A 16,720-nucleotide genomic window follows, 5' to 3' on the forward strand; every position below is an offset into this window, starting at 1 on the left:
CACACACACACACACACACACACACACACACACACACACACACACACACACACACACACACACACACACACAATTAACTGTGTGACTGATCTGTACAGACCGGACTCAACACACACTCGTACTCACTTCGCACACCCATGTACCACTCACACTAAATCATTACCAAGTGTTTACATGCCATTTTTGCACATCTTCCAGGATTGCTGCTATTTGCTCATTTGCACAATATTCTGTTAAAATTTTTTGCTACTGTTTACTTTATCTCGTTTGCTGCATGTTACAACAGGTTTACTGGCAGAGCTATTTTGTGTTTTGTGTATTGTCTTGCACTGTCTTATGTTGTCTTTTTGCACTGTTGCACCAGGTTTATGTGGCAAGGATTTTTCTTACTAGTCTTTAGCTCTGTGTTTTCTGTTTTTGTGAATGTTGTTTTATGTTGTTTTATGTAGCATCTGGGTTCTGGAGGAACGTTGTTTCATTTCACTGTGTACTGCGTCAGCTATATATGGTTGAAATGGCTTGACTTGATGGAAATGTAACAGTAACTAGAATGAAAGGTTTGGAATGTGATTTTTTTATAATGTGCCTTTGGCCTTACCAAGAATTTGTACAGGTCTTTGTCAACACCTACTTCCTTGTTCTTGTAACCTCCCACCTCCATATGAATTACCGTGGAATAAGCAAACCCTCCTGCATGCGAACACAACTTTAGATTCCGGTTCATGACAAGGCAACATGGCAGGTAAGTCTCCTATAACCTATAACTAACCTTATCACAAACATGTAGAGAAATAGGAAAACGGGCCTAGGCTTAACCCTACTCAATGATTACCTGCAGTGGAATCACAATGCCTTAAATTGCAAATCTGAATAATTTTCTTTTCTTTTTTTTTTGCTAACCTTTTAAAGCGGAGCAGCTTTCAAAAGTACGGCTTTGCCTCATTGAGAGCGTGAATGTAGCTGCCCTTAATGATCTCATAGACTGTCTCAGAGCTAAAGACCCTCCAGTTCTTTCAAACAGGGAAGCCAATCAGATTCAGCAGGGACACCAAGTGACGGAAGATAAGACCGGACTGCTGGTGGATATGGTGTCTAAAAAAGGCAACAATGCCAGTAAACACCTGTTTGATATTTTGAAAGAAAAATATCCAACCATTTTTCAAGGCCTCCCCCTTGCCCAGGATGAGACTGACAGCAACTCATATGAATGTGAGTCATATTAAAAATAAATAGTTTCATTTTGCAGGGTTTTTTTTAACACTGTTTTCTAAACTACTCTAATTTCTTTAGATATGGACACGAATCAGTGCAATATTCGCTGAAATGGAGAGCAAGAGAGATTTTTCACTTACCTGCCAAGCAAAAAGCAATGGGAAATTTCATTATCAATGCTTTTTAAAAAAAAACAAAAAAACATTTGTGTCAAGATTTTGTGCAACAAATTACACATACATTTTTATTTCTGGGTTTTTTCTTGTTTTCCTACCAAGATTTTCAAACTCTTTCTGACCCAGTTTGACCCATAAAGTTATAATGTTTAGAATTAAAGTGTGATGTAATTTCTTATTGTAACTTGGAATTCTTTATCAGCACAATTTTTACAGTAATATTGTTTGTTCCATTACAAGACTAGGATGAAAATAGAGCGAACTTGTATTATATGTTAAAAAAATCACACGTTTTTGTTCTAACAAGCCCAATTATTCAGCCCAATAAACTCAATTATCCAGTAAACTTATTTAAAATACTTCAATAAATGACACACATCATAAATGTCTTTTATTTTTGCATTTCTGCTTTGTTTCTCAAGAAGGAGTTTTCCCACAATTACTCTGTGAGTGGAGTAATGAGAAAAAATGAGACACTGTTTATGAAAGACAAAGTCTAGATGAGCCAAACGAGGAAATACAGCAATATTGAAAATCACAATATCGAACAAATGACTCAGGAAAGGCAGGTGTTCAAACAGTGAACAATAGTTTTGAACAGGACAAAGACAATCAACTGAAAACAACTGATCATTTACATCTACATAATAGCATAGCATAGCATACATAGCATTTGGAAGACGCCCATAAACAGATCAAAGGGGAAAATGGGTAAAGACATGCAAGCAATAAGGCACGTACGAGTGATACAACCAACGTAGTCTTTTTTTCTTTAAATATGCACTCTAGTAACTTCTAAACCTGTTTTTCTTACAATTGCATGAAAAGTATAAAATTATGCACGTTGAAAAATTACATGAAGTTTCTTGGAAAGTTCAAATGAATTCAAATGAAAGCGAAAGAATTGGAACTTCCTGCTCTTCTAATCTTGTTTTGTCTTGTGTAGTAAAGTCCATTTCATTCAGATCCCTTGAACACATACCGTACCATCAAAATTTGGACAGACATTCTCTTTCTTTCTTTCTTTCTTTCTTTCTTTCTTTCTTTCTTTCTTTCTTTCTTTCTTTCTTTCTTTCTTTCTTTCTTTCTTTCTTTCTTTCTTTCTTTTCCAATATTGTACATATATACTGAGGACATCTAAACTTATAGCTATTTTATGTTTTATCCACTTGTAGTCACATTTCATGTTGAAAGTTTTCTGTAAAGTCACTTTCATTCATCCTTTTTTTCTTTATGAAAAAACACATACACTATACACATCTTGTTATGTTACAGAAAAACCAGTCTCTTAGACTTTCCCATTTTTGGATCTTTTTGCACTAAAAACTCTCTCCATGCTACATAAATGCTACCCTTAAAACAAATTTTATTACATAAGCAAGTACATATGTTTCTATGGTGTATTGTATCAACTATACGAGTGCTATAAAATCTTGCCTCTAAAAATACAAGTAGAGTAATTTTATACACAGCAGGATATCTTCAGAACTTTGAACAGGTCTTTATTAGCACTCATATCTACTTCCTGTTCTTGTGTAACACCCACATACACATGAACGACGGCTCTCCACACATGCAAACACAACTTCAGATTTCACAGAGGACGCAAGATGGTAGGTGAGTCTCTTTCAACTTAACTTTACACAAACATGCCAAGAAAAATGACAACAATAAAAATCCTGAAATAAGACCTAAATTGCGACACTGAACATTTCTCTGTTTTATGTCAACCCTTTTAAAACAGATCAGCTTTCGAAAGTACGGAAAATCCTCATCGATAGAGTGAATGATGCTCTTCTTAAAGACCTCATCGATTGGCTCAGGGATGCAAACCCTCCGGTTCTTACAGTCAGGGAAGCCAATGAGATTATGCAGTCTCGCCTAGTGACGGAGGACAGGGTCGGACAACTAATAGATTTGGTGCTTAAAAAAGGAGACACTTCCAGTGTTATTATGCTGTCAATTTTAGAACAAAGAGATAGAAACCTTGCTGATGACCTTGGACTCATCTAGGACCAGGCAAACCGGACACAAGGTGAGTCAGGTTCACATGAAATTGTGTCGTTTTTGCATTATTTAATTATTCATTCATTAATTTATTTACTTGCTTACTTACTTACTGATTTATTTATTTATTTATTTTTTGCTTCAGGTATAAAGACTACTGGACACAATGTTTATCAAGACCTGGAATACATGTATCTCACCATACCTACCCAACAAGAATGTAAAGTAGATTTGGTCTTAACTGCTTTTGCTTCAAAAGAAATAATAAAACTGTCAGTATATCATGGCACACAAGCAACAATAAAACAAGTTTTTTGACACTCATCCAAATGATCTGTAATTATAATCTTTTTTTAGAAAGTGCATTTCTCTTGTACAACTCGTCGAGTGACTTTAATAACTATACATTCATAGTGTTTCATATCCTTCTGTATATTCCAAAATACTCCTGGAATGTGGTCCATCTACAAGGAAAGTTCATTTGAAGTGAAAGAAAAGAGAAACAGAAAAAGACAGGTTTTCAGGTGTACACGACTAATCGTCAGTCTGCCACTTTATGTTCATTAGTAAAAAAATGTAACCTAGTAAACATGTCTGTTGGCACCAAAAAATTTATTTTGATATACTGATCATAATCACTAATTACTTCTGTTCGATAGCTTTACAAATTAATGAGTGTCTGCATTTGCATGATCTCTTGCAAAATCTCTTGGAGTACTAAGTTCCTTAAAAGTGAAAGAAATTCAACTGAAATGAAAATGTAATGCAGATTATAACGCACACCTGTTCCGTGGTTCATTCCTTCCGCACCTCCTCATCAATTTCTATTATTCTGAAGCATTTTAAAACTTAAATGTGTGTCATTCAGATCCCAGGAACAGTAGAACGTGCGTTAAAAGCATTTTAATATACTGTGTGTAAGTAAATGTGGACAATTGTACTGAAAATATGACAAAAATTATGTTTCGGTTTGATTCTACATTTAAACACATACAGTATAAACACTTTGGACTCTTTTTTTAGGGGTTCTTTAGACACCTTTCAGCAACAAAAACAGCTTTAATGCAAACTAAAAACACTCAATTATCCACTGAATACTATAATCTATCATGCGTGTAGGCCGTACACAGTATACTGCTTCACATGGTAAAACTTTGGCAGGTTTGTCCGAACAAAACTGTTTAAACCCCACAACTTTTTATGCATGTTGAAAATAATGCAGCATGTCATACTGCTTAGGAAGCAGAAAGTGCAAAATACAAATACAGCACACATCAGTACTGTTATAAAAAAGAATCCATCTCCCATGCTATTACTGGTGTACATTAATAGAGGCTAATATGTGTTTGTGTGTTATACTGTTTCCAATACTGTTTCTGTGATTTGGCATCAAATATAACCACCTTTCATTTATTAACAAAGGACATATTGCTTAATGTTTCCCAAACATCTGCAAGACAAGTTATATTCTTACATTATATTCAGCTGGCCCCACACCAGCCTATCTAGTATTCTCTCTTTTAAAGTTCATATAGTGTCATACAACTGAGAAGCCAAAAAGATAACAGCAGAATGAGTGCGTTCATATAAACTGCTATTTATGTTACATTAATGACTTACTTAATTAGATTTAGTTTTATTTGTATGCCACTTTCAACATTGGGTATTGTTAAAATCACAAAGCAGTTTAGGAAAAATTAAGACACTATATGGACAAAAGTCTGTGGAGACCTGACTATAAGATTCATATCTGAATTTTCAACATCCCATTTCAGATTTAGTCCTGATTTCCAGCTGGGCAGGTCATTTCATGATAGCTGACGCAATTGATAGTAGACGACTGTTTGTTTTCTATATAAAACTTACAGCTAGGACAGCTAGGACATGAGCTAGGACATGAGCTTCGGGTCATTGTCTTGTTGTATGGAGAAGTCGGTTCTAATTAGCCAATATTGACCCAGAATAATTCTTCAACCTTGTAACCTCCAAAATAACCCCAAACGTCCATGTGTGACTGTGGGGGGTGAGGCAGTCTGCTAAAATCTTCACTCCTGTTCTCCGTCTTATATACAGAAAGTTTTTCTGGAACACACAGAATTTCCTTTGACTCATTGGCTGTCCAATACGTGTGTGTTTAAACTTGTGTGTTTGAAACTTGTTTGTTGCATATACGTAAAAACATCAAAAAATCTAACATGCGGATGGATCCGCTGTGGCGCCCCCTAATGGGAGAAGCCGAAAGAAAGTTTACTATAATGTAGATGACTCTTATCAGCAGGAGGGTCTTTCAGATATTCAGTTTTGCACTTTCATATTTGTCAGAATGTTAAACATTAATAAGATTGCAGCCATTACAATTGTTAACAGGTCATCATTTACTGTTAATTCTTCTTTAATTTTTTATTTAAATAAAACAGTTTCAGTCTAAATGTCCATAATACCTCATTTTCTGCTTTTAGCTTAAAAAAATAGTCAAAGCTTGTTTTTTTTTAGTTAGGATAGTTGAGCCTAGTTGTTTTAGTTTTAACTATCAAATTATATGACAAATAATTCGTTCCAGAAATAAAGTATTAAAAAATTCAATATATTGCTGGAGACAATGATGTTTAATACTATAAAATTATGTGATATTATAGTAGGACTTTATATATATTTATTATTAATATTTAGTATATATTTATATTAGGATATTTGGTAATACAGTACAGTAAAATACTGTAAAGTGGCTGGCAATCTGTACTGTACTCTAAATTTACACCAAAACAATCTACAGTGCAGGTTTTCTTTAAAAAGAAATAATGACAGGAAAGGAGGTTTGGTATTCAGACAAGATTTACTTAGAAATGAAATAAAATAAAATAAAAAAACAAACAAAAAAAAAACATACATAACAATAATTCACATCGCAGAGGCAGTAACATAAGGTGGTCCGGTTATCTCGTTAACCCGATTGAATGAGCTGACAAACCAAAACAACAACAACAACAACAACAAAAAATCAAACCAGGACAGCACTTTTAATTTGCTTGCATGAGTCTTTGAGACTCTTATAATCGAGTGAGACAGAAACATTGGATCATGACCTTTAAACACTTCCACCAATAATAAATATTCAATTCACATTGTATTCCGTACACACTGTCAGCTTTGTCATTGGCAGCATCTGTGCAGGGACTTGGACATCACCCCAATACTATAATAATGTACAACTTCTACGGAACGAAGACACAAGTGGCATATTACAGACACTTCAACAGGCTGTTTAATACACACACACACACGCACACGCACACACACACACACACACGCACGAACAAAAAAAAACTCGGCCCTCGCTTGGCATGCACACAATGTTCATTCATGCATACCAGACCATGCACTCACACCTAAATGTATACAGAAATAAGGCAGAATTCAAACTACTGTATAGCTACTAGCAAAGAAGCAGCTGCAAGAAGGATAGTGAATAAAGGATAGTGCATACACACAAATGCAAGGTGACACCTTCAGTCTTTTATACAAACCACTTGGATTCTCAAGTAATCTTATACTGAATGAATGAATATACCGTAATTTCCGGACTATCAAGCGCAAATTTAAGCCGCACCCACTGAATTTTATAAAGATTTTTATTCTGAACATAAATAAAAATCACCATCGGTGAATCTTTTCTCCCGACGCCGTGCAGCTCAGAACACAGGTGAAGTGTGTTCATGCCCGGTTGTTTTCAGCGTGACGAATGATTCGCATTTCCTGTAGACAGTCGGAGTGACCGGCAGGTCAAACGTCAGAGGAACATCATCTATATTTATGATGTGGTGCGGCCCGATTCAGTGGGAGCGCATCTGATTTAATATAAAGAGTTTTATTGGTTTACCTGAACCCGTTCTGTAATTTCGTTGGTCTAATGTTATAGGGTTCCGTTTTTTGGCATGAAGTTTGTGAAACCGGGAAAAACCCAGGAAAAATCCATAAATTAGCCGCTTCATTGTTTAAACCGCGGGGTTTAAAAAAGAAGCCGCGTGAGAAAAAAGTAGCGGCTTAAAGTCCGAAAAATACGGTACATGTTTTGGAAAAGTATATTATTCAATAGGTATGGTGGGATTAAAAGTCATAAATAAAACTTGGGTCTATAGGGATTCAAAAAGCAGTGCAGTTGAAACTATATCTAAATTCGACAGAGCAGCTGATATGATATGGGTTATTTAAGGTTGTTTTTTTTTGTATATTTGGGTGGAATTAATATATTAAAGCCACAAATTCTTTTAAGATCTATTTCTATTTTGTGGCTATGAAAACATTTCTGAGGTTCAGGCCAAATGTGATAAAACAAGCAAGACACCGATAAATCCGTTGAATTAAACTGACACGTAACCACAAATATAATTGTATTCAAACTTCGTTCTAATACAATTTCCGCATATTATTTATTACATTGCCTACACTGTTACAAATCCAATGCATTACTTCCCACTCGCATACTCAATATGGGCAAAAGTCTATATAATGAAAAATTGTTATGTGCTTTTTGAACATCCCGTTCTACATTTAGAGCTCATTTGCTTTAATAATAGCTTCTAATTTTCTGAGAAGATGTTCCACTAAATTATGGAGTGTGCTGGTGATTTGCGATCTTTCAGACACAGGGAATCAGTTAAGACCGGATCCTGATTTAGGGTGAGGTGAGGTGGCCTGTGGTGCACTCTGTGTTTTAATTCATTCCAAAGGTGTTCAATAGAGTGTAGGTAAGAGACTATAACAGGCTCCAAGCCATGTAAAGCATATCTTCACGGAGCTGGTTTTGCACACAGGGGCATTGTCATGCTGAGACAGGTTTAGGACTGCTAGTTCAAGGAAGGAAAAATTCAAGGACAAATTTAATGCAAGTGCATCTAAAGATGATCTATACGATGCCTCTAACTTTGTGGTAACAGTTTGGGGAAGATCCACATATGGCTGGAAAAGTCAGCAGTCCCAATACTTTTGTCTATATAGATCAAATCTGTCAATTCTGACTTTATGAGTTCCTTCCAAGGTGCTTATTCATAAATGTCTATATTGTACAATCCATAAGCTTCTGTCATCTACACTGACTTGAATGATCCTATTGTATTGTTAACTTAATTGGATAGAATACAGTATATCACAAGTAGGTACAGTAGAAAAATAATATCTGTTTTGAGAGGATGATCCGCTCTGACGACCCCTAAAAAAAGAGTGAAAAAAGGAGTGCCCCGACCCTTCGTTTTGTCGTTTGTTCTTTTTGGATTTGCCGAACGTGCTCGTGTTTCGCAATGATGGTGTCGAGCTTTTCGATTAGGAAGTTTGTGATTTCCCAATAAATCCTGTAACCTTCTCTAGAGTCCCATCTTAAGAATATATAAATATACTTCTATGCATTATACATTTTATTTATTTTTTTTAAACCCATGTCATCTCAGCGGCTCTGTACAAAATGTGCTTCAGCTGTGTTTTAATATAACTTATATATTTAGTATGATCATGTAAATACTCTTTAGGTTTGGACTGTTCTATCTTTCAATTCAACAGAAGAAGCTGAACATTTATATCAGTGCAAACATTCAGACTCAAAATCTCCATTGTCCCCAGAACAGCAGCAAAATTTTACCTTTGCTCTATAAGATGGTTATCATTCTCGCTTTAATAATCTTTCGCTGAAGAAGAACATGCAACAGCGGCATATTCTTGGCACTGGGGGAAACAGAACGGCAGTAATCGAGTGAATTTGTATAAATAGAGCGATTCTAATTATTAGCAATTTCAAAGTTAATGAAAAATAAATGATTTATTCGTTGTTTTTGTTTCTATACAGGGACACACAGGACATCTAGGGCAACACATGCAAAACTGCACGTTGACAAAATAGAGCCTCATGCGGAAAAGAAATACACCAGTTCTTCTTTCTTGACTTAATTCCTTTTTTTTTCTTTTTTTTTACACTGACTGTACACTGATAAGGAACAGTGCGTAGTATTTTTTTGTGCAACCGTGTGCATTTATAGGTTTGCTGTTAAGATTCTGAATCGTTGTGTGGTTCAGGCTAACAAGCCGCCCACGGTGGAAGCGATAACGATCCCGAGCACCACACAGCAAATAAGAATCAAGATTTTCTTCTGTGTACAGACAAGACATTAAGGAGAAATCCAGACGGCATGGAAAGAGAAGAATGAAGTAAGAGTTAATCATACAGTTACACACCTATATCATTAGAGAAAAAAGAAATGTAAACGTTAGGGCACAAGGATTAGAGAAAACTACTTTCAATTGCCCCTAATAAAATGCATTCCAAAAGCGAAAGCCGTGCATGCGGGAGATGAATACTAAAGCGCTACACACTTTACGCTGCACACTGTGTACACACTTACACGCACCATATGGGGGTGTCAGAATTCCATTGATGAGTTTTTCAAGAATAAATAAGGCATAACAGAAGATAAGAGCTGTGATAATACAGGTTTTTTTTTTTATATATACCTGCACTCAACAAAACGGGGAATAACCATTCAACGAAACTATACATGATATTCAGATAATGGCGGATTATAATTTTAACTGCTGTAATTCACTTCCTGATGACTTTATTAAGATGAATCAAGTCATTTACAGTATACAGTAATCCTCCGCTTTACCGCGGTTCGAATCTCGCACCCCCTCGGTTTATCGCGAAATTGCATTTGCCACATAACTAATTAATTTGACTGATTTTCCCGGGCTCTTGCGGAGAAACTTATAGGGAATTGTTTTTATGGAGTTGAAATAATGAAATTTATCAATAAAAAATATAATAACTAATTATAAAATGGGGGGGGGGAGTGGTGGCTCCAGCGGTTAAGGCGCTGGGTTGCCGATCGGAAGGTCTGGGGTTCAAGCCCCGGTATCGCCAAGCTGCCACTCTTGGGCCCTTGAGCAAGGCCCTTAACCCCCTATGCTCCAGGGGTCCCTTACGAGGGAAATGTCAAGGTCCGTGACGTCGGAGTGACGTGGGGCCGCCTTTCCGTGGGCTCACCACCTGCAGGAGGGACCGTAAGGGACGGTGCTGTGAGGATTGGGCAGCAGTCGGGGGCCTGCTTAGACTGCTGCCCCCACGACCCGAATTACGGATAAGCGGGAGAAAATGAATGAATGAATGAATTATAAAATGAATTAAAACGTTAATACGGTACAGTACTGTATACACAAAATATTTTTGGGGTGGCGTCTGTTTTTCGTGTGCCGTTTTGGAACGTAATTGGGGAATACTGTATTGTGAATATGATTTTAATAAATGGGTCGTGGCTGAAGTTGAATATAACGAACTAGAAATGAAAATGTCAAAATGAGAAATAGAAGACAGAATAACACACGGAGTATATTCATATATCACTTATTTTTTCCCTCCCAAGTCTAAAAATAGCTTATTATTCATTAATATGTTTTGTAATGTCCCTTACGAGGGAAATATCAAGGTCCGTGACGTGGGGCCGCCTTCCCGTGGGCTCACCACCTGCAGGAGGGACCGTAAGGGACGGTGCTGTGAGTATTGGGCAGCAGTCGAAGGCGGGGGCCTGCTTAGACTGCTGCCCCCGCGACCCGAATTACGGATAAGCGGGAGAAAATGAATGAAGGATGAATGAATGTTTTATTAATTTCATAATGGTGAATTGTATTTTCCATTATAATTATTGTTTTCAATCACAGACCTCTGAGGTCAGCCTGGATCTCATATTGAGAACTTCCATCGATTCTAGCTAATTAGCGATCCATCTAATTGGAAAGATAGCGTTTCATTCTGTTTAGAGCTGAATGGGAAATGACTACACTGTACATGTTGTACACTATTTCACACATGATACCATGTGCTTCTAGTACATTTCACACATTTATTCATCAGAGGAATTCAAGGAGGTCATGTTGAAAACAACACTAGACTGAATACTGACTAAATCATTAGACTGAATCAAACGTGTCTGAACATTAGTCTCGAATTGCATGCAGCTGCACAGAACACAACACACACACACACACACACACACACACACACTTGTGTATGCACACAAGAATGGCAGAAAGTAGTGAGGTAGGTGGAACAATCGATACATTAGCTTACACAGTGACATTTCAATTAAAAATTGTAAATAACATGTTTCATCTCACTGTTCGATAATCTCACAAATAGCCCATTTCCAAGGCGATATATTATAAAATAAAAATGATACTGAAAGCTTGACCCCCAAAAACATCATGGCTTCTTCTAGTCTAGAAGTCTAGTCTTCTTCTAGCCATCCTATTCCAGTACGCCGTCTCTCCTGCGCATGCTAGCTGAGTCCAACAGCGAGTGAGATGATGAGGATGAGCAGACAAAATGTCACACATGTCCCTAACAGGATCAACTTCTGTGGAAGTGATAGAAAGACAGGGGGTTTAGGTGGTTCTATTGAACCATATTTTGGAGAAGGTGGAACGGGACCGTCTCGGCCTCGGATGCTCCACTGTGTGAGCGTTTTTCATTGTATTGAGCTGATCTGATTGGATGACATTTCCATATACTGAAAACATTTTTCTAAAGAGAAAAAAGGCATCATGTCAAGTTATTCAAGGTTTTTATGGAAAAATGCATTTCCACTGTCAGTCAAAAAGCCTTTTTCTGTTAAAGTGTAAAAGTAGGAGAATCTTAGTCACGACTGTCGAAGGATACAAGTCTGGCCTGTGTGTGTGTGTGTGTGTGTGTGTGTGTGTGTGTGTGTGTGTTTGTGTTATACAGGTAGTTTGTGAGGTATAAAGGTATACACCGACCAGACATAACTTTATGGCCACAGACCAGGTATAACATTATGACCACCTGCCTAATATTGTGTTGGTCCCCTTTTACTGCTAAAACAGTTCTGACCTGCAGAGCAATAAAAAGCATGAACTTCTTCAGCAGTTTGAGCTACAGGAGTTCGTCTGTTGGATCAGACCACACGGACCAGCCTTTGCTCCCCACGTGCATCAGTGAGCTTCGGCCGCCCACGACCTTTCGCCGGATCACTACTGTTCCTTTCTTAGACCACTTTTGATAGATACTGACCACTGCAGGATGGGAACAACCAATGGAGATGCTCTGGCCCAGTTGTCTAGCCATCACAGTTTGGCCCTTAATAATGTACAATATAACTCTACTATATTTTTAGTACAGGTTTATTATATATATATATATATATATATATATATATATATATATATATATATATATATATATATATATATATATATATATATGTACTACCTCACTCATTTTTGTCTCATTCTCGACTATGTGCATAAAGCAAAGCACGGCGCAACATGGCACGAGATGAAAAGAAGAACGGAAGGACGTACTCGATGACGGAGGTCATAAGCGTCTGACTCACCCTCCGTGCTTTGCTCTGGTACTTTACTGCCTTCTTGGTGTCTGACACAGCCCTTTCCACGTAATCCACTGCGTGCTCCACGTTATACTCTATACGGTCGATCATCTCGCCCTGAGCGAGCACGCGCAGCAGCATCGCGATATGGAGGGGGGGGAGGAAAGGGGACAAGAGGAAGAAAGGACAAGAGAAAGAGAGAAAGCAGGTTTAGAGAGAGGATGTGGACTGATTAAGGTGTTACTCACCACCTTGTTGGTTTTTTGCACTTTAACAGCAGCTTTAGTGTCTTCTTTGGCTTTTTCCACGTATTCTTGGGCGTTACGCACGTTTGATTCAATGTTGTTCATGAGCCCACCCTGGATGAAGATACGAGATGGTGAGAAAAGGAAATGGGAAGTGAAACATAAACACATTTTAAAAATCAACCCAAGTTTTTCATAACTACATTAAATTATGTTTGATTAAACGAAACACCTGAAATAATGTTCATAACCATACGCGAGTTAATTTATATATATTTATCATATGGTCAGTCTGAATACTTGTTTCTGATTGGCTGGGAAGTGTAAACCCTTACACAGACAGTTCCAAATGTTGTTTATAATTCCAAATGATCATACTGAGCTAAATGTATCACCTTTTAACTGATATGTTGCTTGTGATAAATATCGTGAGGCACAAGATGAATTTGATGAACTGAAGAAGAAAATGAGAAATATAGCGAAAAACAGCACAAGGGGTTAACACCAACAGCTCGCTTATTCGTAGAGTCACACATAGTTCGCACACACAATCGCTCTCTTTAATTACTGTTTATTAAAACGCGTTACTCATTAGTGTGTTTGATAAAGAGTAAGTACAGCTCTAATAAACCATATTAAAAATAACTAATATAATTTTAAGTTTTTACCTACAACATTAACAGCAGTTTTAATATGTCAAAGCTACAAATTGACCATAGTCAAAGTAGGATACTCCAAGTGTGTGTTACACCATTTTAATGTAGGAGTCTCAAATATCAGTGTCCTAAAACAGACCAGACTGTTTTCCACCAGGTAAAAAAATCCCAATGAGAGAAGATTTTGTATCAGTAATACGACAAGATGAATCGTTTTCCTTTTTTCTTATTACGAATAAAAAGAGACACTGGATGAGGAATGTTGCTCTACAACATTAATTGTAAAATGTAAATGAGCTACAGTAACTAGCAAGGCGTGTCACTTATTAATAAAGTGTACATATAAATCAGTGGAGAAAAAATACAAAGAATATTTGAATCGAGGAAGAACCCTTCAGGAAGTAGTAAATCCAGCACATCCCCCAAACACAACCCCAAGTATTTTCAACAAATTTCTTGGTTTGTTAATAATGAAATGACGAAAATGATGAAATTCAGGATTTATGAATGTTAACTAATGCAGTAAACAATATTAGTTCAGGAAATATGAAGAGTTACAGTGTAATTTGGGTGTAAAATGGCAGTGTTGTGAAAATAAGTATACGTGCATGTAAAACTGTAGATCAATGCAGATTTTACCTCTAGAGGTTAGTGCAGATTCCAAGTTCACAGCAGGCTTTTAAAGGCCTATTACAGAGCGAGAGAGAGAGAGAGAGAGAGAGAGAGAGAGAGAGAGAGAGAGAGAGAGAGAGAGAGAGAAGAGAAAAAAGAGGCAGCAACGGCCAAGGGCGGAAAAGAGCAAGCAAAACACAGACTCTGTGCAGGTCACACACTTCATTTTCACAGGGAATTGAGAACGAGAGAGTGCAGGTTAGTCTGATTAATTATTAAATCAAATACATGTGTTAATAGACTCTCTCACCCCCTTTTGACCATTAACATAGATGAATAATTCACAAGCGATATTCATAAAAGCACACTATTGGCATTAAAAGCAAAAAAAAAATTTTATGACAATATATTAGCCTTTATAATTGATCGAGATTCACCGAGATTTGTTCATAGACATTTTATTTCATAGACACGTTGCTGAAGTTTTTTTAGCCAGTAATTGGAATATTTCCCACAATACCGTGCTAATTGTGGTAGCGTGAGATTTGGCCAACACTCTTATTCGGAGTGACAATGGTCTCTGAACAGAGAGTGAATAAAAGAGCAGTGGCAGCTTTGGGGTGCTGGGATTCAAACTCATGACCTTGTGATCAAAAATCCAACATCTCAACCACTAGAATACCGCATCACAAAATAAATGTTAAATATTTTAATAAACATAATATTTCACATACACGGCATGGCAAAAAATATTGACAATTTGTTTTAACCATATACGGTTCTTTCCAAACTGCTACCACAAAAATTAAAGTCACCAAACATTGTGGGATGCGATAGCATTCAGTTTTGCCTTTGACTTGAGCTAGGAGACCCAAACCTGTTCCATCATCATATATGAGGTTGGAGTGGAAGGTGTTGAGTGGCCTGTTATAGAGCTCTATAAATCCCTATTGAACACCTTTTGGATGCATTGGAACGCTGACTGAACCCCAGACCTCGTCACCTCACCTACATCAGTACCTGACTTTACTAATTCTTAGCAGCTGAATGAGCATAAATAGCCACAAATACACTTTGATTATTATACAAGCAAATGGGGAGTAAATGTGGAATAGGATGGACATAAAGCACAATCTAATGCTCAGGTGTCCACAAACATTTGTACACATATGGGTAGACATTTTCTTTAATAAAAGCACATACACAAACGTTTCCACAGATACAAACCTAATTTCTGGCCATGAGATGTTGGATTTTTGACTTCCTTAAAAAAATTATTCATTTACAAGGAAAAGATTTGTGGTCCCCAACCCTCAAACAATATTTTCACGGACCGGCCTTTAACATGTGGCGGATAAATACAACAAAATAAAATGATAAGACCGGCATAGAAACTGTTATTTTTTTTTTAATATATAATAATAAACGTGAATCCACTGTGTTGTTTTTTTGCTCGCTTGGGGGTTTGAATTTAGCGGTCATGTATTATGTGTTAGCGGCCGGAGCAGCCCCTTTAAGAAGGTAGTGGATGAAGGTAAGACATGTGAGTCCATCATATGCATCAAGAGTGAGTCATAGACAGATGTGGTGGAGAGAATCCGGTCATTTTCCAAAATAAAACATCGTTCAGATTTAGATAATAAATAAAATGGAAATAATGTAAGTAATGTATTCTTTCTGTGTTGCCCGGGGGGTTGGGGGACCACTGCTATAGGGTACCATTTGGGCTGCAGCAAAAATATGGGCTTTAAAGCAATGTCAAACACTGCTAGCTAAATATTGTTATTACGAAGACTATTTTTAAGAAATCTGTAAAAATGCCTATTTATACACATTATTTTTGCAGGTCTGTGACTAAGGAAAAACAGAAAATTGCAATGTATCTGCTCTTTATTTTGTTTTCTAGACAGAGTTTCTGCAACTATTGCATTATTCAGTGAATGTTTTACACCAGGAAAAATCTATCCTTGTCATAGTTAATCAATTGGATTCATTTAATCCATTTTACTTGCTGCTGTTCACTTTTTCAGGCTGTAGGTAAACAAAGCAATGTCATTTCCTGGACTCAGGGATAAAGTAAGCTTTAGAGAATAGGTGGACCGAGATGAGCTCACGCTGATGCGGTTTTTCGCTGCACGCACATGTAATTAGAGGAAACACATACTGGCTTTTTCTAACGAGGTTTTCAAAAACGCACAGCATGAGTGTTGCCTGATTGTTCCTGCATGTGTGTGTGGTTCTGTGTGATGCCATGGCAGTGGGGAAGCACTGAGATAAATCCCCCTCCTATGGCGAGGCCATCTGTCATTGGAAAACCATAGCGGAGACACAAAGAACCATTTTTTTGAGGTGAAAGGAGAAAGGGAGAAGGTTCCAAAGAGCACTCTCGTGTGCTCTCGCTCTTTACCTCTCTCTATCTATCTCTATCG

General features: G+C 37.2%; 1 protein-coding gene and 2 long non-coding RNA genes across 8 annotated transcripts in view; 2 read left to right on the forward strand and 1 right to left on the reverse strand.

The window, feature by feature from the left end:
- The first annotated feature begins 650 nt into the window (after window positions 1-650).
- The window catches only part of LOC310717771, a 339,024-nt gene continuing 322,954 nt past the window's right edge, over window positions 651-16,720 (forward strand). The window contains exons 1-3 of one of the 2 annotated variants that reach the window (XR_014530891.1): window positions 651-742; window positions 910-1,209; window positions 1,291-1,419. This is a non-coding gene — a long non-coding RNA (uncharacterized lncRNA). Of the gene's footprint in view, window positions 743-909; window positions 1,210-1,290; window positions 1,499-16,720 lie in introns of those variants that run through there. The other variant, XR_014530892.1, reaches the window with a different exon arrangement.
- On the forward strand, window positions 2,735-3,717 carry LOC310717769. The gene is made up of 3 exons (XR_014530890.1): window positions 2,735-3,005; window positions 3,133-3,423; window positions 3,541-3,717. It is a non-coding gene; the product is annotated as an uncharacterized lncRNA (long non-coding RNA).
- Window positions 5,319-16,720, reverse strand: part of LOC310717671 (syntaxin-1A) — a 94,597-nt gene continuing 83,195 nt past the window's right edge. Inside the window, exons 9-10 of one of the 5 annotated variants that reach the window (XM_083526061.1) lie at window positions 13,027-13,137; window positions 5,319-5,477 (exon numbers count right to left, since the gene is read on the reverse strand). In XM_083526061.1, the coding sequence (XP_083382187.1) occupies window positions 5,334-5,477; window positions 13,027-13,137 (255 nt within the window). In that variant the 3' untranslated portion in view covers window positions 5,319-5,333. Of the gene's footprint in view, window positions 5,478-7,509; window positions 9,530-11,605; window positions 11,789-12,784; window positions 12,896-13,011; window positions 13,138-14,318; window positions 14,367-16,720 lie in introns of those variants that run through there. The other 4 variants (XM_083526062.1, XM_083526064.1, XM_083526063.1 and 1 more) reach the window with 4 other exon arrangements.

The sequence above is a fragment of the Silurus aristotelis genome, assembly GCF_946808225.1.
Source record: "Silurus aristotelis genome assembly, chromosome: 22".
NCBI classification, from domain to species: Eukaryota; Metazoa; Chordata; class Actinopteri; order Siluriformes; family Siluridae; genus Silurus; species Silurus aristotelis.